The sequence below is a fragment of the Lissotriton vulgaris genome, chromosome 1_1, assembly GCF_964263255.1.
Source record: "Lissotriton vulgaris chromosome 1_1, aLisVul1.2, whole genome shotgun sequence".
NCBI classification, from domain to species: Eukaryota; Metazoa; Chordata; class Amphibia; order Caudata; family Salamandridae; genus Lissotriton; species Lissotriton vulgaris.
This window is the reverse complement of record NC_141685.1, coordinates 731428071-731453059: the sequence shown is the minus strand read 5'-3', so window position 1 is coordinate 731453059 and position 24989 is coordinate 731428071. Positions and strand designations below refer to the sequence as shown.

General features: G+C 45.5%; 1 protein-coding gene across 1 annotated transcript in view; it reads right to left on the bottom strand.

Annotated features, from left to right (window-relative positions):
- The window catches only part of LOC147747723 (protein FAM163A-like), a 317877-nt gene that overhangs the window by 48189 nt on the left and 244699 nt on the right, over positions 1-24989 (bottom strand). The window contains exon 3 of the mRNA XM_086955311.1: positions 8711-8825. Coding sequence (XP_086811437.1) covers positions 8711-8803 — 93 coding nt within the window. The 5' untranslated portion in view covers positions 8804-8825. The remainder of the gene's footprint in view (positions 1-8710; positions 8826-24989) is intronic.

Here is a 24989-nt window from a genome sequence, read left to right as displayed (position 1 = left end):
CTAATAAAGACTTTCACATAGCTAGGAACCAACTTATGTAGTAATTTACACAACAAAATATAGAGTGATACAGGTATTCACATCGTTTAATCACTAACCCATATATTTAGTGACACACTTTAAATTAGTCACTTAGACTGTCAATCACATTGCTACTAAATCCTCCATCCAGACACTTATACATCCACTCAGTCTTCGATGCAGATTGCTATATATATATATATATATATATATATATATATATATATATATATATATATATATATATATATATATATATATAAAATACTTATTTAAATATTGAACCAAACCACATTCACTGGATGATGTCATTTGAGATGTCATCAGTGATGTCATCAGTGATGTCACTGACCATGTAATGAATGATGTAATATGTGACATCAGCAGTGGAATGCGGGCGCACAAGTTATACTTGGTACAACTAACTATAACAGAGGAATTTCAATGGTTTTGTACGAGTGAAATGCCCAGCTAACTACAACACCCCTAAAACCTATGTTTTTTTCAGTGAATTTCTAAGGTTTTTTAAATGCTAATTCCTAACTATACCATGTCTGAAACCTATGGTTTTTTCAGTGAATATAATATATATATATATATATATATATATATATATATATATATATATATATATATATATATATATATATATATATATTACCTTCTGGCGGTCACCAGTAGGTAGTTAAAGTTAGGACCTAGTTTCCATAGGAAATCCACAACATTCTATTAGAATAACTTTGGCGCCAGTGGACGAATCTTCGCAAATTTCTCCAAGAAAATGGCCTGCTCCGCTCCACTCCTTCCCTGAAAGTTTGGGGGTGATTCGTCTAGTGGGGGCCGAGAAAAAAGGGGGGTCCCAGAACGTGTTTTCCCCATGCAATTTTCCAAAGGGACCTTTAGCCAGGGCTACAGCCCGAATGGCTGAACGGAATTACACCAAATTTGGCAGAAAGGTAGAGTTCGGTTCGCAGATTTCGCTTTTTCTTAAATGGTGTAAATCCATTAAGTAGTTCCTGCGAAAATCAAAAGTAAAATCATAGCGATATCTAGAGACGAAGTACAGCAAGCGTATCGAAATCCGTACAATTACGAGCACGAGCTGCATGCTGATTGGATGTCAACTGTCTGTCAACACTCCAAACCAGGAAGTGTTGGCAGCCATATTGTGCCTCGGTAGCATCGAGTCACAAGAAAACAGTAAAACAAAGTTGAAAAATAAGGAGAGGGGCAGGGTAGAAACCTGCTGACCCTATAGGCCTGCTCAGGGGGTCCCATATGGATCTTTAGGCGCAAAATTATTTTTATTTTTAAATAAAAAAACGCGTTGTATGCGTATTGTACTCGTACATGGTGGAAAAGGAAAAAAAACTAGAAGTTCGTTTTATTCTTAATTAGCTCCCGGCGGGGCCAAATCCCGGGAGCAATTTTTTTCTATAATGGGGGGCTTGGAAGTGTCCAACAGGAACAAAAGAATGAAAAAAAAAAAGTCATGTCGAGGAAAGCGATGCTCCTGCTTCCTGCGTTTTATCAGGTCAATAGACTGTTTCCTACAACACAAAAGTTTATTGCAATAAATGTATAGAATTTTAACAAGCAAAATCAGGATGAATTTGCGGGTGTGTGCTGCTTGCTGAAAATACTGGTGCAGCAGTTGATGTGCTTGGTGCAGCAGCAGGTGGGTTGTCCTTCAACGTCTGTGTTGCAGCTCGAGCAAAGTTGTTGGGGTGTAAGTTCTTCACGTGTCGCTCCATATTTGCTGTGCCAAAGGAGTATTTTTGAGATGGATCACCCCTTGAAAGAGTTTGGAAAATTTTACAGGTTACTTTTGGAGCATTAACCTTTTTTTGCACATCTGGAAAAGTAAAAAACTGCCAAATTAGAGCTTCTTTCTTCTTCTTTGGAGGTTCTTTAGGAATGAAATATTCCTCTGAAGAATGGCTGGAAGGTGAGTCCATTCCTGTTATTATGGTACACTTAGTTCTATTTGACAAGATTCTCAGAAGAGATGCTTCTTCTTAGAAAGGCAAAGTAGAATTATTAAAATGGGACGGAAGTTTCAATAGTTGTAATAGGAAGTGTTATGAACCAATCAAATCTCTTCTTTTAAAGTCACATGGCTTTGCGTACGCTTACGCTGTGATTACGGTGCTCTTACGATGCGAGTACGCATGACGTTTCACCGCGATTTGTGTAATTGCTTTCAAAAGTAATATAGGATTATTGGAACTTTAAAAAAAAAATCATAATTATCCTAGATAATGTCTTCTGTTAGTATGTTCAATACATACATAAATATATGTTTTTAAACATTTGCGTCTTTGTGTATGGGGCGCCGTACATGACGTCACACGGAACGTGTATGCTAAAAATGATTAGCAGTACAAACTATGGTGCAATCACTCTCTCACTGTCAAATTAGAGCACAGGGTGCGCTATGATAATGGTTAGAAGTGGTCACTCATTGGAGATCCGATTCAGCTGTGTGGCTTATCCTAGGTATCATAACGTTACTTTTTAGCCTGTTTAAGTTTGAGGTTTGCATGAAATCCTATGCTATAGGCAGATATGGATCTTTAAGCAGCGCTTATCTGCATGAAGCTTGGTTATTATCATTTACATATAGGTGCCTGAGGAAGGGAAAAGAAGTCTATGTGAATGGCGAGGATTGCACAATAGCACCAGATCACTCCTTAATTTGTAGACACATACAATTGCATGGCTCTTGTAATCAAGATGCGGCTAATTTGGCCTGAGTTTTGAAAGGCACTCCGACACCTGCTATCATACCAACGTTCAATTTACTGGAAACATGAGTTATTTAATTTGAAATAATGCAGATTGTTGTGCAATGCTAGCAGGCATCGGTTACATGATTACGGTAACTGAGCGTGTGGTTTGCTATAAAAAAGTTGTGTTTACTCCTCTGCATGGGAAGCTGGATGTTTCCATCTGGCTGTCGATTCCGACCTTGAAAGAAGAGTCAACCAAATGAGCCGTATAAGAGCGCTATTGTCTCAAAAAGAGGTCGCTCTTACATCTGCTAGAGAAACATTTGTCCTTCATGTAGCAAACACCCGCACAGAAGTGTATGATTTATTAAATACAGATGTGCCTCTGTATTTTGGGTAGTTAATTCAGAGTATCTTTAATGCGTCTTTGAATACGGGGTTACCTTATTTTTTTAAAGTTAGAAGCAGTGGCCTTGTGACTTCTTTTCAAAGTATATTTGGTGTCTTCTTGGCATTTTTTCATTTGATGTTTTCCAGCATCTTTGGTGAAGCCCGATTAATATTCGCATTAGTTGCCGGTGTGCTTTTATTAATTTGTTAACTTAAATATGGATGCACATCCTGCAGCACACGACAATATGTCCCGGCTGTTGCTTCTCCGCAACCGAATGCTTAGTTATTACGGAGCGCTGCCTCTGGCTACATTGACTGCAGCTTATGGATTATTGTTTCGATTATCCTTTTTCACATGCGTTCAACCTGTCTTCCATTGCCTGACCTGCGATTTCGACTAAGCCCTGGATTTGTGTCTCTGCAGTACGGTGTCTCCCAACGCGGATTATGACCAGCTGATGAGCTCCTTAGTGGTTCATGACTTGCTCTGTTCTGGCGGTGGGATTCAGGAACATGTATGTTCATTCTCACTATTGAATTGGATGGCTGAAATGTTTTGAGATGAGAACAATGACTTCCTCTTGGAGGCTGTTGCTACATACTGTGCTTATACACTGTTGGATTAGGACTCTTTGATTTTTCTACCTATTCTTTATTATTTAGTTACTGTTTTCTATCAAACAGCTAATCATTTTTTATGCAAATTTGAACTTGACTACGCTTTTCAGGCTTGGACTCTGCGTTCCTAATTCGCCCACGTTTATATCACGTGCTTCGATCGAGGGAGGGTGTCGTGGGCTGAGCCTTGCACTCACACCGTGTTAAGTTAGCATGGGTTTATTAGAAGGTTAAACGCCATTTTTTCTTTCCGGCTCTGCTTTGCACACGACACGCACTTGTGATATTGTTTAGAGAAGGCTGAGTATTTTGTTTCACTTGAGAATAATTTGTTATGCTACATTTCTAGACTGCCTTGCTAGTTTAGTGTGTATAGTGAGAGCATGGAACATCAAGGTTATCTTGGATACTGTGTCTGTTATTCGGAATGATCCTCGCACATTCGACCTATAACACATATGCAGCTGTGGCCACGCCTGGTACTGGCGCGTTTAATAATGTATTGTGGAGGCATAATTACACACAGTTGGAGAACATTCGTATCCTGACAGTTTATGCAGAACTCAATGTGATCCACTAATGCTGAGTACCAGAGGTATGGGGCCGTCCATGTAATCCTATGAGACCTTCTGTAGTTATAAACTAACCTGGTAGGTAGGGAGGGTGAAATGTAGGTATATTTTAAACCTGTTTCCCTTTAGCAATATAAGATGCTTTCTCCCTTTGTATTTTATGGAATAGTAACAATGCTGACAACCTTGTTTCTGATAATATGTTTTGTTGTATTATCTAAGGTACTGCGCATGAGATTACGGCGTTAGAAATAAACATTTCAAACTTGCACGTGTCTTTATTTACTCCTTGTTCTGGACTGCTGTAAGACTATAACGAAAGAGTGTTCTTTTTATCCACCTTACTTGAGGTAATCTAAGTTGCATGTTCTGGGTTGACTAGTCATTGGTGTTTTTGCTATAGGACGAAGAACCAATGAGTCACTGATTGCTAGTCTGGTAGGGGGTTTGGGTACTAAGGTGGGTTTTGGTACACCGTAATTCATTGAGGTCCTAAGTCTTTATGCACAGTTCTGTGTAGGAGCAGAATTCCTGCAACAGTAGTTACAACAAAAAGGCTCGATAAAGGGCCTTAAGTTTGAATCAGAATGTGAAATTGAAGAATAATTGATAACCCCAGCCAAGAAAGGGAGCAAGTGTGCAAATTTACAGTGCCTTTGGCTGGGGTACTTGTTAAAATAAAAATGCTCGATAAAGGCCTGCACTTTGAATAGGAATATGAAATAGAAGAATATAGTTGATAATCACAGCTAAGGACTGCAGCAAGTAGTTGTGTGTATGTGTGGATGATGTGTTGATTGAGTGGAAGATGAAAAAGGTGAAAAATAAGAAAGGCTGGAGACACGCAAACTACCCACTGCCTTGTCAGTGAAGAGAATCTTTGGATTTTGAGCTCATTACACAGATAGGGTGTTGGATTCCGCAGTGGGAGCAAGAGAAACGAGTACCACATCTAAGGAAGCAAGCTAGTGCATAAAGTACACACAGTGTGCGGTAGAAAGGACGCAAGAAAGGACGGAAGTGTGCAAATTACCCACTGCTATTCATGGGTAGTAGTTACGAAGAAGGTTGAATAAAGGGCCTGCACTTTGAATTTGAATTAAAAACGAACAATTGATAAGCCCAGCCAAGAAAGGCAGCAAGTAAGTGTGTGTAATTGTGGATGATGTGTTGATTGAGCAGAAGATGAATAAGGTGAAAAATAAGAGAGGCTGCAGAAATGCAAACTTTCCATTTCTTTGTAAGAGAAGTGGGTGTTTAGTTTTCCAGTGCATATATATATACATATATAAATTCACTGAAAAAAATAGGTTTTAGGCAAGTTATAGTTAGGAATTAGCATTTAAAAACCTTGCAAATTCACTGAAAAAACCATAGGTTTAAGCCACGTTATAGTAAGGAATTAGCATTTAAAAAACCTTCGAAATTTACTGAAAAAACCATAGGTTTCACACATGTTATAGTTAGCTGGACGTTTCACTCATACAAAACCATTGAAATTCCACCGTTATAGTTAGTTCAGCTAACTATAACTTGCGCGCCCGCAATGCAATGCTGATGACGCCACATATTACATCACTCATGACATGGTCAGTGACATCACTCATGACATCACTCATGACATCACTGATGACATTATTCAGTGAATGTGTGTGTGAGTGTGTATATGGGTTATTAGTTGGTTTTTTGAGTATCAGTATGCCTGTCTGTATGGTTCACTGTGGGATATTACTTAGTGCATAGATGCATGCATAAGTTACTCACTGTTTGTATGTGTTTTGAAGACAGCATGTGTGCAGGACTGTATGGGTGGATGAGCGTGTGTATGTGTGTGAAAGTGAGTGAATGACTCTCTCAATAGTGTCTTTATGAGTAAGTACATATGTTTTAAACTAGTATATGACAGCATTGATGTATATAAGTGAGTATATTTGAGAGTGAAAGATTGGAGGAGTTGCTATATAAATAAGTATGTATTTCTATAAGTGATAGTTTAAGAGAGTAAGTATGTGTAGGTTTATGTAGAAGTAAGTGTAGTGGTGTATGTATAGCTCTATATGGAAGTAAATTGATTTTTTTTACATGTGTTTGTATGTATGTGATTAACCCTATGGATGACTATTAGTGTGTAACAGGATGTATAGGTGTATGAGTACATATGATGAGTGACTAAATGTATGAGTGACTATATAGAACTGTTGGTGAATGAGTGGATCTGTATGTAGATTTTAGAATTACTGAATAGGTTTTTTCAGTGAATTTCTAAGGTTTTTTAAATGCTAATTACTAACTATAACGTGGCTAAAACCTATGTTTTTTTCAGTGAATATATATATATATATATATATATATATATTTATCTATAGCTACATATATATAACTTGCACCACCGCCGTGCACAGTTTTTTCATCAATAATGTAATTGCAAATGTTGGATTGATATTATAAATGATGTCATAGAAGATGTCATGAGTGGTGTAATATGTGGAATAATTAGCAGTGGTTGGCAAGTGCGAGTTATAGATACCTTATGACATGAGTTATAGTTACTAGAGCAAATTATAACTGGTGAATTTCAGTGGTTTCGCATGTTTAAAATGCAAGGTTGTCACTGAAATTCTCACCTAAATAACACTTTACTTAATTTAAACCTTTGTTAGTTTAAGTGAATTTATAGGTTTTTTTAAACGCAAAGTAATATTTTGTTACCATACGAAAGGCCACCACCCACCACACATGGCCCTGCTTCCAACTCCCAGCAGGCAGCCAAACGCACGCTGAGCAGGCCTTTTGGCCTATGGCCAGGCCCTGTGATCAATTTCCCCACAGGCAGTCCCAATTTCCCCACAGGCAGTCAATCCCACACTGCCCATGACTTTGGCCGTGCTCAGTGGCGGGTAGGCTACAGCCAGGCTCTGTGGCCAATCCACTCAGAGACACCCAACCCATGCTGGACACAGACTTTGGATGTGGGCAGCAAGAGTTTGGCCACAGGGCTTGGCCTGCGGCCAGGTCCTTTGGCCAAGAACCCAGCAGGCAGCCAATTCAAGCTGCTGCAGGGGTTGGCTGGGTCCTGTGGTCAACCCACCTGAATGCAGCCAACCCCCTCTCTGGCTGCCAACCCACGCCACACACTGCCTTTGTTGTGGGCTTTGAGGGGAGTCCCAGGGCCCCCGCGGCCCCAACCAGCTCCCTGCAGGAGTGAAGGAAGGGAATCAGAAAAGAAGTCTGATCTCAGCCTGTGGGAGCATATTTAAATTTGCCACCGGCTGGGAGCAGACTTACTTTCCGTGCACACACTCCTGCAGGCAGGGAAGGCATGTTTGCTCCCGTCTGGTGGGAGATATAAAAATGCTCTCTACAGGCGGAAGTAAGCATATCTTTCCCAGCCTGCATCAGTGTGGGCAGGAAAACTACTGTGTTCTGGGATTAGGCTCCCCGAGACCCAGTAAGTGAGCCAGCCCCGGTGGACGGGGTCCCCGGTGTATTTTTAAGGCTCAAGGAGGGGGGAGGGGGGCGCATATCCACCTCACATTTTATTATACATTTTAGCCCCAGGGGACGGGGTCCCCGGGTCTAATTAGGCTGTATCAGGGAGATGCATTCCACGGAGCTCAAAGAAGATGAAGTCAGCCGCCGCCACTCACACCTGACACCTAAGCTCAACACTAATATACCTAACTATTAACAACCCCATTCTCCCATCAATGCTTACAAACATTGTAATTAAACATCAGACAAACTGGAAAGCACTTTGGAGCTTCAGCAAGGGCTAGGAAAGCAATATAGAAATACAGTACAATACAAGTCGGGTTATGTAGCCAACACTGTGGTCCGCCTCAGAAAGCACTTGTTTGGCACCTGGACAAACTCAAAAATTCTGCATCCAAATCCTCTGCAGCTTTAATATCTCAGTGCAGTCCTGATAGTTTTCATCATATAAACCTCTCACCACTATCTTCAGAGCAATTCACAACAACTCCACCCATCTCCCTCAATTGTATAGCACATATAATTCCACTAGGGCACTATGCACTGCATCTAAGTACCTCCTGACTGCCAAAAACCAACGCTGTGCTTCATTCCTGTTGCGATCCCTCGGCTATTGGCACCCCGCATTGGAATGCTCTACCCCTTGGGCTACAATATCCCATTAGCCACTTTTATATTGTAAATATGCACAAATACTAAGGTTCCTTGTGTTTATTCTTTGTGTATCTGAGATTGCATATGTTCCACTACTCATCACCCATGGCCTCAAATGCTCAAATATGTAATCCACCCAAGTAGTGAAGTTCTATTGTACCACATTATTTGCTATTTATATCACTATCTCTGTGCACAGGCATAAATAAACACACGTTGTAGTCTCACCTGTAACCTACAGTAGCAGAGAACTGCGATGATGCTCAGGAGGATGACCGTCGCAAGGATTCCACCGGTGATGACTACAGTTCCGGCTGTCATCCGACCGATTCTCCATCAAACTCTGCACCAAGGAAAGAAAAGAAAGACTAAGAGGCAGTGCCTGAGGGGTGACAATAAACCTACAGAGCTGGGTGTTCCATGCCGAAACAGAGCAACTAACAAAATGAGCCTCTGTCCAATGTGCATAAAGTGACTCTTATGTCCAAACAGACATCACAACCAGGACCATACCTGTGACTATAGCCACGCCATGATTGCTGAACCTAAAAACATGGGAACTAACGTATTATTATTTCACGCAACACAATACACAACCTGAAGGAGCAGTGTGGCATAAAAGGGAGAGAACAGGATAGTGGCACATCGACTAAGAGATTGCGTTGCTGATCTATTCCCAAAAACTGTCCCACAAGCAGGCAACCTAACGTACTGTACTGCAAAGGTGTGTGTGGGTCTATCATGGTTTTGGACTGGAAGGATACCATTGCATGTACAAACCTGTTTGCATAGACTAACTTAGAAATGTTTCCCACTTAGTATGTGCAAGGAGTAAAAGTTTGAAGAAAAAAAACATTTCTCCCACTTTCTGTATGCCTTCAGGAGGCATAAGGTCTGGCGCAAATACTTGTAACGATTGTTATTAGATAGAGATTTGTCTGAATAACCATGGGTGGCAGCGTGGGAATGCACATGTATCACCCATGTGACTCCTCCTTAAGGCAAAGTAATACTGTTTAATTCAGGCCACTTTCCAGTGCAAAGCAAGTTTTGCTCTGGAAAGTAAATGATGAAGTCAACACTTTGCTCCGGTTTGTGTCCCTTTTGGTGGCTTTGCACCTGCATGCAGTGTTGGTAAAACTGTCTCATAAAATCATGACAGAAAAAACAAATAGAATGGGACTTAACCAGCGTTTGGCAGTCAGGGTGCTCTGCCAAAACCCTGGTGGGGCACCCTGTATACCAAACTTGTGGTTCCCCCACTCTGTTTAGAGTCAGGTGAAATGCTGTTTCCGATGGCCGAGCCTAAGCGGGCTGCACTGGTGAAAATCTTTGACTGGTGATACTGGGTCGCCGATCAATGGACATCAACCCAACTGCCCTATTGAAGGCGTGCACTCCAGTGTAATGTGTTCATGTTCGTTGCCACTAGGCAAAGCTTTACAGCTCGAACTCAAAATAGTTTTTCAACAACACGCTCCTGGTTTGGGAGGTTTTTTTTTCCATACAAAAAACATTGCCTTGCAGGTGCATTGAGCATAAGACCTGCACAGCCAAGCTTCTGTACTTTTAATGAGGCCGCCATGGCAGCGGCTCCACTGAAGGCACCAAAGTCTCCGCGTAACTGACGGAGAGCTCTAAATATAGCAGGCTGTACTCTGCCATCGCAGTAGACTATATGGTTAAACTCACCTTGCCATGCGGTGCATTTTTCTCCCTGTAGCTGGCACTGTTTCGATAGCCTAGAGCCAACGTAGGGACCTTTGCACCATGATGCAAGGGTGCCTTCACTGCATGCAGGATTGTTTGGGTGCAGGAAGTGGCACCTTCCAGCATAAAAACAATCCTAAGACACGTATTCCTCTTTCTATGTGTGCTGAAGAATGCAACACACATAGAAAGAGAAAAGAGGAAAAAACGTATAGAAATCAAGATATTTCTCCTTGTTCACTTCATCTCTGGAGGCGTAAGGATTTGGCTCTTTCCCAGGTTTACATGATTTTTTAAATCCGGGGCAGCATCAAATTCCGTGGGTATTGCTTGGAAAAACACTCCACAGCGCCCATGGAGCACCTCCTGGGCACAGCGTAAGGTGACACAGCGAATTGTGCTTTGTTGCCTTGCTCATGATTTATGTGGACACTCAAAGCCATGCAGGGTGGCTATGTGTGACTTCATGAATCTGATACAGAGCCCTGCGTCCCACATGTACCGATTTACCTGGTGAAAAAGTGATGCAGGGCCCTCATAAATAAGTCCCTTAGTAACAGCAGTGCATATAAACTAACACTTACTGCACAGGACATTTCACACCAAACCTAATCTCTGCAGGCAGACACCCAGACATAGCAAACAAAGAAACAGAGACCACATCAGTGCATTCAGCCATACACTGTTCTACCTGTGGCGAGGCACACAGAAACCTAAGGCAGCACTAGTGCAAGAAGATAGGCGCAGTTGCAACTGCAATGAAGGAACACAGTGAAGTAAAGCAGACACACAGCTACACCCCTTCTTGAAGAAACAGACCGACAACATTTACACAATCACACCTATGCATGTAGACACAGCTACAAATGTTCGGGTGGGGTCACAAGTCTGCAACACCTGTGCATGCAGTGACACTGTCATACTCATTCTTACCTGTGCATGTAAAGATAATCAGACACAACTGTGCACCTAAACTGTAAAAAAAAACATTCATCTTCCAGTGACATTCCCATATGCATAATGTTTTTTACTCCTGTTAGCAGCTTCCCTGTGGAAGAGCACACATGGCATTTGGATGCATAAATGCGCTTTGGGCAGGATCTCACCATTGAACCAAGAACATATTTTATTAAAGAGGAGCATATAGAAACCTTTACTTTTCCCAGTCTGGAGCTGCATCGCTATCTTATCTCCACTGTACGAAGGTGATGGCTGTGAGTGACAGACGTGTGTGCTGCCATCAGAAGAGACTGAGTTGAGTAGTGTTTAGAGCAGGAATCTCCAACAGGAAGCTCGTGTGCCACTGGTAGCTCTCCAGCTACTTGTAAGTAGCCCTCCTGTGTGCAGCCCAGTGAACTAACTTAAAAGCCATTGCTTGGTTGAAATATAACTATACCAAATCGAAAATGTGTATTCAAGACAAACATTTGAGTATTTTCAGAATTCATAAAGTGATGTTACTAGAAAAAAGGCTGAATTTCCAAAATATATTTAAAAGGTGACATTTGAGTGATAAAATTCAAACAGTGTTGGGGAGTCTATTACTAATATTACTAACGTGGTGCTAGGGGCATTGCAGCTATGACTGTTATGAATGACCCATGTAGAGGCATTCTACATTGAAAAAGCATTTTTGGGGGGCGTGGCCAGGCACCGGCGAAGATGGCCGCCTGACTCGGGAGCTCCGCGGAGCCGAGTACTTACCCCATATAATCCGGACAGAATCCGTGTATAACTGCACTCCTCATGCAGCTATAGTCTGGCGCTTAGCAGCGGTGCCGGTAGAATCAACTTCGGAGACTCTGCCTGTCTCCAACGCCGAGCTACAATACTGCGGACTGGGCGCGGGCACCTGCTTGGTGAGCTGGAGCTGCGCACACGGACCGGTAATCACGGGAGGCCCAGGCTTGACGGCCTGGGCTGGAGGAGACAGTGTGCGCCTTTGCTTGTATCGGGGCTCGCGCTCCCCATCTGAAGCGAAAGTGATGCCGGCGGAGGGGCGCTGACAGATAGGCCCATGGAGAGGACTGAGAACAGATGCTAGCACCCAGCGCCAACAACAGGTGCTGGTGAGTAGACCGGCCCAGTGTGTGTTGGGGGAAGGTCCAGAGCATGTGAGGGCCCGTGGTGGGCCCGGATGATTGGCAGCGCCATCGGCCACAAGACACGGCTGGGTGCGGAGTGAGGAGGCCATGCGGGAGGCTTCACCCATGGGCCTGGTGGGGGCCCATTACAACATAAGAGACATCGGGGTGCACCCAGCCCCCCCCCCACCCCCGGGAGTAAGGAGGGACGATTCAGGTGTGATAGCGGGCATAGCGCCGGTCACGTACAACAGCATACACAGTCACTTCAGAAACGTGTGGGCCTTCATGCACGACCTAGGAGACATTTGCAGCGGAGAGAAACGGTGGCAGTGATGTTGTGGGAGCCACGTACGGATAGGTCAGTCGAGGAGTATTGCGGCCAGTGGAATGCACAACTATCCAGGTACCACTACTTGAGGGACGGTGCCCTAGTCAGAAACGGCACAAACTGTCAGCGGTGACTCAGTGGAGAGTGTGCTGGGGCACAAACAGGTGGTGCAGGACCACACTAAGTGCCTAAGTGGACTACACGACTGGCAGGTGTGCCGCGGATCATAGCCATTGGTGGGAGAGCGGGACCCCTGGAGTGCGCCACGTGCCCAAGGGGGTGATAGGGGGGGGTCTCTCAGACGGGCCTGTAGGTGCCACAGGACCGTAGTGGACTGAGCGAGGGTGACTATATCATGAGGCCCGAGAATACTGCAGCCACGCAGTCTAACAAGCTAGACAAGTACGCAGTCCAGATCGGGACTCCCCAGGCGGAGGGCGCATCAGGAGACCAAACCGCCCCTAAAGAACCGTCGCAGGCTTCCATCATGACAGCAATACAGACACTGGGCACTATTTTGGAGACGAAAATCGACAAGATCTCCATCGAGGTTAATCTTCTCCGCACCGACCTCAGTAACACCTCAGAGAAGGCCAAGGCAAATGAAGCCGATATCCGGGAGCTCCAAACATCCACTAAGGCACTGGAACAACGACTTGGTGCACCAGCACCGCCAGGTGGCCCTGAGGTTGGAGGACCAAGAAGGAAGAGCCCAAAGGAGCCATATCCGTGTGGTAGGCGTTCCGGAGGAGTCTGAGGGGCCTAGGGTGGAACTTTTTCTGGAGGACCTGATCCTCAACCGCCTGAAGCCTAAGCGCCTGTCCAACATTTTCACCATAGAATGTGACAACCGTGCACCTATCCCTAAGCCCAAGCCGGGGGCGCCACCCAGGACAATAATAGTGAAAATCCTGAATTATAGGGATAGAGATGCCATCCTGCAGGCAGCCAGGCAAACGGGGGACTTGCAATACGAAAACGCCACAATTCGGTTTTTCCAAGACTTCACGCTTCAGGTACATCGAGAGAGGCGCTCATTTGCAGGTGTGAAGGCAGCACTGGATAGAGGTATCAAATATATGATGTTTTTTCCTGCCAAGCTCAAGGTCCTTGCGGGGGGCAAATCTCTGTTTTTTACCACGCCGACGGATGTGCAAGATTCGCTTGACAGAGAGTCGTCACGAGCTCTGGACCGGGCGGAAGGGGAGAGCTGGAGGGACAATCAGGCTGCGTCGCCGGGATTGACGGCCGGGAGGTCGGATGTGGATGAGCAGAGTCAGCGCACCTGGAGGTCGAGATTGGTCTGTCCTAGATGGGGGACTCTTCGAGAGGCCGCTGAGCATTAGTAGTGATGGAACTGCTGACGTGGACCTCTGCGAACTGTAAAGTATTGTGGGTTCTAGTGCCTGAGTGTGGGTCCTGCTCTCTCTGGTGGATCATGGCGGGGGGGGGGAGCTATCGCATCCTGAAGGGACATGTGAGGAACTGGAATTGATTTCCGGTTATGTAAAGCATATAATCGATTATTTAGAATTAGCATGATGTATCTAGATTACTTACCGCAAAGTACGCAAACACTAGCATACACCTGAATTGCAGTAACGTAGGGTTCTAACATACACTGCTTTGCACGTTTTACACTTGCTTGACTTGACCGACGCCATTTTGTGGCCTCGCTCGAATCCCTACATTAGCAGACCGTATTCAATTATTACACCGAAGTCGTTCCCCTGAGAAATATCCCAACTGTTGCAATACTGCTGTCTCAGCTCGTTAGGCCTGTCAAGGTTATAGGTAGCAGGTGGAGGCCCGATAGGCACATTCCGGGAGGGGTGCGGGGCGGACTCTCTCGGAGTTAGCAGAAGGGAGTCACCCGTACAACCTTGCTAATCTAGGATGAGCTAAACCAAGAGCGCTTTGTCTCCCATATATGGTCTTTCCCTCTGCACCAACCTGTACCAACTTGTATTTTTCCATCTTAGGTAACGGTTTCGAGAATGTAACTGTATATATGTGATGTTCTGATAATGTGCCAGCAGTCTTCTTGGCGGACCTCGTGGGGTTAGGTCGCAAGGAGCTCCTCTGGCAGAGTTTGTTTGTTATAATAAACGATTGGACCTTCTGCACTGCCAACCGACTGATTATTGGTAATGGGAATGGGATTGGTTGTGAATATAACTCTAATTGGGAGGTGGTAAATAATTTCCAGTACTTCAGTTGGCGACTCCGCCGGGACTCCGCGTTGGGGTCATCCCTCTGTAATCAGAAGTGAATCGGGACATTGAAAGGGGTGATCTTGATCGGGGGGGTTGAAGAATAGACCAAAAAGAATTTGGGGTCTGCTCCGCTCTCCTGATTGCGAGAACCCCAGCTGCTAGTGGCCCCACACCGGAGTCCTTCGGGTGTAACCCGAGAACCAGCCAAGTTGGCCTTAGCAGGAGTTGGCAGTGAAGAACGTACAATCTGACCTGCGTGCACCAGGTAAGTGTCTTGTCTCGTTTTGTGTTGGATAACGTTTTTGCAATTTTGGACTTGGAACTTGGCATTTGGTGACCTGTGGTCACGGAGAAACTTTGGAAATAGGGGGTCTGACGGGGCAACATTGAAATTGCACGTGCAGATGCCTCTGGTTTGGTCTGTGAGAAATAACTAGAGATAGAGACTAGACACCTTTTTGGGAATTGCGGTTTTCACTCGGCCGGACTGCTCTCGGGAACGCCGGCAGTTGAGATTGGGGGGCACCCGGACAGATCTGGAGCGGAGCTTGAGAAAGCGGGCTTAGCCAGCATAGTTCGGGAGGTGAACCATGAATACTGTCGGATGGTCTGTAGGTCGGTCTGTGGTTTAGAAACCTGTGTAGCTATCTCTAGGCAGTCTAAGGACAAGACTGTTATAAGAAGACGTTTTGCAGCTTTGAAAATTTGGAAAGGATTCCTCACAGGTGGGAGTCGACGGGCTCCACCTCTTGTTTGCAAATATCTGTGTTTCTGTTTGTTTTTGTCAAATTGAAGGTTTGTTGTCAAATTGAAGGTTGGTTTTTCAATGAAAGAATGACTTTGAATGAAAACATGACCATGTGTATGAGAGTGATATGATTAATGATCATTGATTCTTCTGTGTTATGAACAATAATCCACGATTCTTTTTCAGCTCAAATTAGGTAGAAAAGGGCAATGCCGTGTTTTAGTAAATTATGCTTTGGCTGCGTTCACCGAGGGAGCACGAGATTGGACGAAAGCCAGCCAGCCCCTCCGGAAGGAACACCCAGCCATGATATGTATTGCAAGCACAGGATAGGTCCCCTTCTTTTCAATACCTTATGGCACAAGTACACCAAAGATAATGTGGAACTACAGTGGCCGAAAACTGGGTCTTTTGACGAGAAAAAGATTCAGTATTTACAAGAGCGTCTATTTGCTAAGCGCAGTAGACAGGCTATGTTTGACACCCTTAACAAATGGCAGAACGAGGCAAAGAGGAGACGCATTCAGTCTGAGAAACTTCTAAAAATACAGCAAGGGCAAACTGTAACTCAGAAAGCCATTGCACATGACAAGAATAAGACAGAGAAAAATATTGAGTACGCGGATAGCCAGTTTAGGTTGCAGGTGGATAAGAGTTATGTAACACAAAATGAGACCGAAGATGAGATAGAGGATCTGTTAGATAAAAGACCTCCCCCACCGTATGCTCCACAACGTATATACCCTACTGTACCCCTTCAAGTGGTGGCTGCGCCCCAAGCCTCCGCACCGGAGGAATGCGGGTCTCTCACCCTTCAGGGGAATGTCGGTGCCCCATCTACCTCAGTGAGAGACCTGGCCACCCTCGTCCCTGACCCCAGGCATACCCTGGAATCACCCCATACACTGTTAAGTGTCCCGAGCCCCGTATGGACCTCCCAATCAGCCAGCACAACGCCCGGAGAATCGGGACAGACACCAAAAGGGGGACCGGGAGGTTTGGATGGTAAACGACTATTCACTAGAGCATCTGTGAAGTATGGCGAAAAGGAAGCATTATCAGATCAGGCCGCCCAATGGATGCGGAACAATGTATATACTGTAGCCAACATATGGAGTACTCTAAAAGATCTAGAGCCGGTGATGCAGCAACACGCGTTGTACCAAATTTCCAATTTCCTCATAGGAGCTTGGGAAGTCAGCTTCCGAGATGGAAGTGCGCCTCAGATACTATATAACATCCGAGATTGGACCCATAAATTCAACATGGATCTACAGGAGGTATATAAGAACGTAGACACACTGGTTAAATATCGAGGCAGGATGTTTCTAAAGAGTCCCATCTGGGCTTCTCAACATCCCATGCGAGAGGTACATCCTATTTACCATCCCGAGATTCCCGAAGCGAGCGATAATGCCCAGCAAGTAATACGGGCTCGAGTGGAAGCCCGGTTCCAGGAGCAATGGGTATACACTCCGTGGAAGAGAAGCGAAGTTCTTGCTCTGAAATCCCAACTACCTGACCCCCGTAAGAATCCCACCGCCTACTATAAGGAACTGACCGAGGCGACGGCCTCTGCCGTAATGACCCTGGCAGATGTCGAGTTATTCTTTGGAGTTCCCGTTGATATATGGCAGCAGGTACACGACACTGATCATGCTGAACTAGGGGGAACATGGGAAGACTTGAGAGTTTGGGACGGAGATCGTAAACCAGGGGATAAGCCTAGGAATGAAATAACTTCTCTGCCGGCAAAAATAATAGCATATATGCACACCTTGATACCTCCGCGAAAAGTTGACTGGGATAAACTGACAGCTTGTAGACAGAAAAAGGATGAAAGTGTATCCGACTTCCTCACTAGATTCGAAGGAGTCTTCATTGACTTTAGTGGGCAAGATTTGGCCACGGAGGGTGGAATTAGGTTGTTTGTGAACAGGTTTGTAACGAACTTGGCCCCGGAAATTTCTGCGCGGTTACAGGCTGCAGAAAGTACCTGGACTACCTCCACCCCTTCCGTGATTTTGAGTATGGCTCAGTACTACGAACATAGAGAAAATGAAAGTAAGGATAAAGTAGAGAAAAAGGCCAAAGACCTCAAAACTCAGGTGCTGCTTCAGCAAGTTGTCCGAGGACAAGGAGGGGGAGAGGGGCCAGAGGGCCCATGTCCAGACGGACGGGCGCAGGCCGAGGCACGGGCGGGGCTCCGACGGTAGGGATAAACCAATGTTCATATTGTAAAGAGGAAGGAAGGACATTGGTAAGTGCAGTGTCCGTTGTTGCTTGCCCAGAAAGGTGCAGTCCGAGGGCGGGGACGAGGCGGCCCCGATCGGAATGATATGCGCAGAGAGGAAGGATCAGGCAAGTCTGAACGAAATCATTTCGATGGTCACCAAGGCAGGCAGTATTATCATGATGATTACGCATTTGAGGATCAGGATGCGTATGTCCATGCATAGGACAGCCAGGGACAGAGTAGGGGCCAAGTGTCGATCCCGGTCAATCAACAGGGACCTTATGTAAAAGGGGAATTGATGGGGACTTCTGAGAATTTCCTAATTGACACAGGAGCAATGAATAGTTCAGTTGCTCGATCATTGGTTCCAGGGGCGGCTCTGTCCGGGAAAAATAATGTTTCCGTGGGATTCTCGGGAGTCCCGGTTGTCAGTCCCATCTCAAAACCCCTCCCCTTTACGATCGGTCCCGTCACTGTTGAAACACCTTTTCTGCTAACTTCGCATTGTGAGGAGAATTTGCTGGGCTTGGATATGCTGAAAAAGTTGAATGCCAAAATACATTGCTCCGATGATGGGGTTTATTTAACGATGCAACCCCACACTGACTGCATGAAACAATGTTTTGCTAAAAACGAACCTCTTCCCCCTGAGTTTGATGGCATTCCCGCGGCCTTATGGGCAACCGGGAATGCGGACGTGGGTAAGTTGGATATTCCTCCGGTTCATATTACGTTGAAAAATGGCGCGAAATTACCACGCATCCCGCAGTATAAAATTGCACCAGCCGGTGAACGGGCTCTGCTGTCCATTATTCAAGATCTCATTTACAAAGGGGTGGTGGAAGAGACTGCTGCTAATATTTGTATTAGCCCAATTCTCCCGATTTTGAAAAAGAATTCTGATTCCGGTACACAGGGACATGGTGATGTTTACCGTTTTGTGATTGATCTTAGAGCTGTTAATAAGATTGTTGTACCACAGTATCCTGTGTTGACGGACATCACCACTATCCTCACGATGATTCCACCAACTGCCCAGTATTTTTCGGTCATAGAGCTGAAGAATGCTTTCTTCAGCATCCCTATCCATACCACTAGCAGACAGATCTTCGGATTCTCGTTATCTGGCCGAAGCTTCCGCTTCTGTCGCGCACCTCAAGGCTATACTGAAAGTCCGAGCATCTATAGCCGAGCCCTTAAGGCTCTGTTGGACGACCTGGCCTTGCCAGAAGGCAACGTACTGTTACAATATGTGGATGACCTGTTAATCGCTTCGGACACAGAAGAAGGCAGCAAGGCTGCCACTGTTAAATTATTACACCATTTGGCAGCAAAAGGGAATAAGGTGTCCTTGTCTGAGTTCCAATACTGTTGACAGGAGGTAACCTACCTAGGTCATCTACTGTCGAAGGAGGGTAGGCGACTAACCCCTGAACGTATTACTACCATCTCTAATATGTTTGTTCCTTGCACGCAGCGCGAAGTTCATGCGTTTCTTGGCATCACTTCTTACTGTCGCCAATGGATACCTAACTTTTCGCTAAACCTTTGTTGCATCTGACTACTAAGGACGTGCATGAACCCCTCCCCTGGACGGATGAATGTCAGCACTCTTTGGACTCTTTAAAAACTGCTTTATGTTCTGCTCCTGTCTTGGGCACTCCTGACTACCGTAAAGCTTTTGTACTATACGTGCATGAGGTCGACGGTTGCTCACTCTCAGTGTTAACGCAGGAATTTGGTGGTAAGCAAAGACCTTGCGCTTATTTGTCAGCCACATTGGATAATGTCGCCAGAGCTCTTCCTAGCTGTCTGAGGGCCAGAGCAGCTGTTGCGGTGGCCATCCGGCAGTCGGAAGGACTCGTTCTAAATTCCAATCTGACAGTGATGGTGCCGCATGCTGTGGACACATTGCTAAAATAAAACAAAAACACAGCATCTCACAAGTGCACGCCTCACTGGGTATGAATTGACATTGTTTGCACCGCACATCACGAGCACACGATGTGCAACACTAAATCCAGCTACACTGCTACCTCTCCCTCCGAGTGAAACTACCAATGATACACATGATTGCATTTACCGTACCGAGGAAGAAACAAAAGGAAGAATTGACCTTACCGACATTTCCCTATCTGACCCTCAGGGGGAGTTATATGTGGATGGGTCCTGTTTTAAATTAGCAGATGGAACAACAACAGCTGCATATGCAATTACGACGTTGAAGACAGTAGTCAAAACATTTCGAGTACCCCACCGGTCAGCCCAAGCTGCTGAACTAGTGGCTTTACTACGAGCCTGTGAATTAAGTGAAGGACTCGAAGTTAACATCTATACAGACAGCCAATATGCCTTCGGCGTGGCCCATAGTTTTGGGCGGCTGTGGAGGGAGTGGGGTTTCCTTACTTCCAATGGCCAGAAAATACAGAACGGCCCCCTGGTATTACGGTTGTTAGATGCCCTCACTCTGCCCAAGAAATTAGCCATTATCAAATGCAGTGCACGCAAGGCAATAGTGGATGAAGTGGGGGAAGGGAATGCTTTCGCAGATCAGGTGGCCAAACAGACAGCTCAATCCCGATGTCAGCTATGTTTGTGACGTCCTCCGCAAGATGGGTGAAGGAATCTGAATTGTTTGATAATACTATGGAAAGTGTGAGAGAATTACAGAGGGAAGCCATCCCCGCAGAATTAGAAAAATGGGAAAAGGAAGTAGGGAGACTGGAGGAGAACAATTGTTGGGTTGATCTGACAGAAAAACAGAGGTGGTTACTACCCAATGCATTGGTACAGGCCGTTGTAACTATGGCTCACGGCCCAGCCCACGTAGGAGCAAAAGGTATTTGTGGACTCCTGGGCCCAGTATGAAATAACCCTAATATACAGAGGACAGCTGTCCGGTTAGTCCAATACTGCATGGTCTGTTTGCAACACAATCCGGGGAAGGGAGAAAATGTCCTGAGTGGGAACTTTGCACCTCCAACGTTACCTTTTGAAGTACTCCAGATGGATTACATCCACATGAAGCGTGTTAATAATTTGAAATACGTTTTGGTAGTAGTTTGTGCCTTTAGCAAATGGGTTGAGGCCTACCCTACCAAGGAGAATACTGCTCTGGCCACAGCAAAGGCCCTTCTGAAGGAGTTTGTGCCACGATACGGTTTGCCCCGTTTGATCTGGTCAGACAATGGGGGACACTTCCATAGGGCCCTTGTTAAGCATATTTGTGATGGCTTACAAATAAAGCAAAAATTCCACGCGGCCCGACATCCACAATCAGCAGGGCTCGTGGAAAAATACAATGGGATTTTAAAACTCACGATGGCCAAGATTCAGGAAAGCACAGGGTTGAAATGGCCTGACACCTTGCCCTTGGCCCTCATGTCACTACGGTTTACCCCACATTCTCGCTCCGGCCTTTCTCCTTACGAGATAACATTCGGCCGGCCCACTAATATATGGTGGGTGCCCAGACCACAATGCTTTTCTGATATAGAATATCCTATGTTGATCGATTATCTGTATGCCCTGACTAAAGATCTCCGTTCTATTCATCAGCAGGTAGCATCTGTACTGCAGCCTCTGCCAGAGGGCCCCGGACATCCACTACAGCCCGGCCAGTGGGTACTGGTCAAGAAGTTTGAACGAGACTCCAGCCTGGCTCCGAGGTGGTCTGAGCCACGCCAAATCCTGCTCGCAACCCGGACGGCTGTCAAAGTGGATGGGAGAAAGCATTGGATACATGTCTCCCATCTGAAAAAGCTGCCGCTCCCACTTCCATATGATCAGCGATGCCCAGGGGGAATTCTGACACAGGAAACTGAGAGAGCTACTGCATTCGTACCCTTCTCCGACGCCTGCGAGACCGAACAAAGGCAAGAGGAGGGAGTGACGAGATCGGGTGAACCGGTCCCTGCTGAATCCGCAATTGCTTTAAATCCTGTTTTGAGTACCCCGGCAAGCAAAAGTTCTAATGAGAAAGAGATACCTACAGTGCTATTTTCTGATCAGGAAGTTCCGGGTCATGTGCGATACAACCTGCGGCCGAGAAAACATCACGGTGCCTCAGACCCCACCACTAGGAGATAAGGAAAGACTCAATTGAATAGATAGGGTTTGCTAGTTTGCAGGTCTGAGGTACTGAGCGAAACACTGGACTGAACCCGTTGAGAGCTGGAACTTTGATCACTGTGCTCTGTTCAGAAAGAAAGACTGACTCCTGTTAACGCCCAGGTTGTACAACGGGATCATTCAGATCACAATTCTTTGTTTCCTTGAGATGAACGATAGGAGTCTGCCTGTGAGACTCTGACGGACACAGGGAGAAGAACCCTCTGGCAGGACGGACTGCTAGGCCCGAGTTTATTTTTGGACTTTTAGCTAGGAATGTACCCTTTTGGTCGTATTGTACTTGAAGAAGAACTTCCCATTGCACCTCGATACGTGCCGTTCTATGAACCAATGTTTTCAACCTGGACCACGAGGGTCAAGGTAGCCTTTGTGTTGGTTATAACTGTTATAATAGCTATTTTCATGGGCCTATTCATATATCTAGAGCATAAATACCCTTTGCAAACCCTTTTACTCTCTACTGTTGCACCGCCTGAGCATTTTATGTTCACCTTAGCACCCCACAAAGAACGGCATCGCCAGACCTATGCGAAAAAGGTATTTGTAGAAATGCTTCATCAAACGCACAGTGCTACCAACACCACTGACTGCTGGGTTTGTGGGCTTCTGCCTTCTGTTGTGCACAATCATGATCTGTTCCTCTCGCTACCCCTGTCCTATTTAGGGAGTTGTGAAGCATGGTTCAAAATGTTTTCCGCCATGTACAATCATTATATAGAAAATAACAGACAGTACACCGAGAAAGATTATAATATGATTTTAGCATATATCGAAGCGCACCAAGGATTTGACCCACAAGGTAATGGGGGACGGGGATCTTTAGACCCTCAGGCTTGTATGAACATGTATACTAAGGTTAAGAATAGTACCTGGTTGCAGGATGAACTCTATGATTTTAACCATTTTAATGCTTCCCAATATTTCCAGCTTTTTGTTGATCGAAATGTTACAAGCAAACGCATTGTACCCATTTCGATTTTAAATACTTCCTCCGATTTCTGTGTACAGGGGCTGGGGCATGTACAGGTTGGTGACAGTGTTTGTAATTATACCTATCGTATGAAGATACTTAGCAGTCCACCATTGTTAACGCCACCCAATGTGTATTTCGTATGTGGGGAAAATGCTTACACTTGGTTACCCCGTGGTTGGGCTGGGCACTGCTATCTGTCCTTCCTGTACCCACCTGTATAAATAGGACCGTCCGACTATCATAGAACACACCAGCTACACTCAGCGAGAGCAGTACCCAATAGGCAACGTAGACAGCTCATAGCGACAGAAGTCGATCAGACTGACACCTCCTTGCAGCAGTTCACGGATTTTAGCAAAGGTTTGGTCCCATTCTGGGGACCTATATTTAATAGCAGAGAAATAAGAAGGTTGTCCAGAATAGTAGAAAATGTCATTAACATCACTACGGATATATTGACCAATATTACGGTTGAGCTTCAGGCGACCAGGCTCGTTGCGCTCCAAAACCGTATGGTTTTAGACGTTATCTTGGCCGATTGAGGCGGAGCATGCCGAGTGATTGGCAGCTCCTGCTGTGTATATATTCCAGACTCCGCCCCCACTGTTCATTTGGCCATTCAAAAGCTGCATCGCATAGCGGCCGAAATGCATACCGAAAATGGATCCTGGTCACTGTCCGGCTGGTTCTGGGGGCTCCTGACAACTTGGGGATGGAAGGTGTTGTTAATATTGGGTGGAACGGCTGGTGTCATTTTCACCTGTTGTGTCCTAATACAATGTGGTCCGGCTTGTTGCTCCTATTGTGCTTCCAGAGTAGCAACCATGTGCGTCCCTGCTCCAGTTTCCACTAAGATTCAGATGCTCCAACAGGAGATTTGTGAATTAATGGCTATTGATGAGGAGGTTTTCCAAGATTAGCGTCAACTTTTTCTTTAGCTACATCACGCTAAAAGGAGGGTTTGAGGAACCGGAATTGATTTTCGGTTATGTAAAGCATATAATCGATTATTTAGAATTAGCATGATGTATCTAGATTACTTACCGCAAAGTACGCAAACACTAGCATACACCCGAATTGCAGTAACGTAGGGTTCTAACATACACTGCTTTGCACATTTTACACTTGCTTGACTTGACCAATGCCATTTTGTGGCCTCGCTTGAAGCCCTACATTAGCAGACCTTATTCAATTATTACACCGAAGTCGTTCCCCTGAGAAATATCCCAACTGTTGCAATACTGCTGTCTCAGCTCGTTAGGCCTGTCAAGGTTATAGGTAGCAGGAGGAGGCCCGATAGGCACATTCCGGGAGGGGTGCGGGCGGACTCTCTCGGAGTTAGCAGAAGGGAGTCACCCGTACGACCTTGCTAATCTAGGATGAGCTAAACCAAGAGCGCTTTGTCTCCCATATATGGTCCTTCCCTCTGCACCAACCTGTACCAACTTGTATTTTTCCATCTTAGGTAACGGTTTCGAGAATGTAACTGTATATATGTGATGTTCTGATAATGTGCCAGCAGTCTTCTTGGCGGACCTCGTGGGGTTAGGTCGCAAGGAGCTCCTTTGGCAGAGTTTGTTTGTTATAATAAACGATTGGACCTTCTGCACTGCCAACCGACTGATTATTGGTAATGGGAATGGGATTGGTTGTGAATATAACTCTAATTGGGAGCTGGTAAATAATTTCTGGTACTTCACATGTGGCCTCAATTGTGATGAGCAGAGATTTTTGGTGGTCCTCCCCTCTTTCCTGTGACTTTGTGGTACATATTGTCCCAGACGGGCTGCAACACTGACTAATCAGGGTCAGGCTACGACCTGAAGGGACTGAAACTCAATCCTTGAGGAGTGTAAGCTTACGTAGTACACTGTTATACTATGAGGGGTGGGCGTAGGCGGCGGTTGTAACTGGGGCCGGCGCACGCTCCTCTTAGGAAAGGTTTTCGGGAGGGGGAGGTTTTTTCCCCATTCCAGGTTTGGGTTCCGGGCAAAAGGTACTCTGCTAATTGGGGATGTGGGTAGTTCAAAGCCTACGAAGCAGGGAAGCACGGAGAGGGGTTTGTTGTTGGGGGTGAG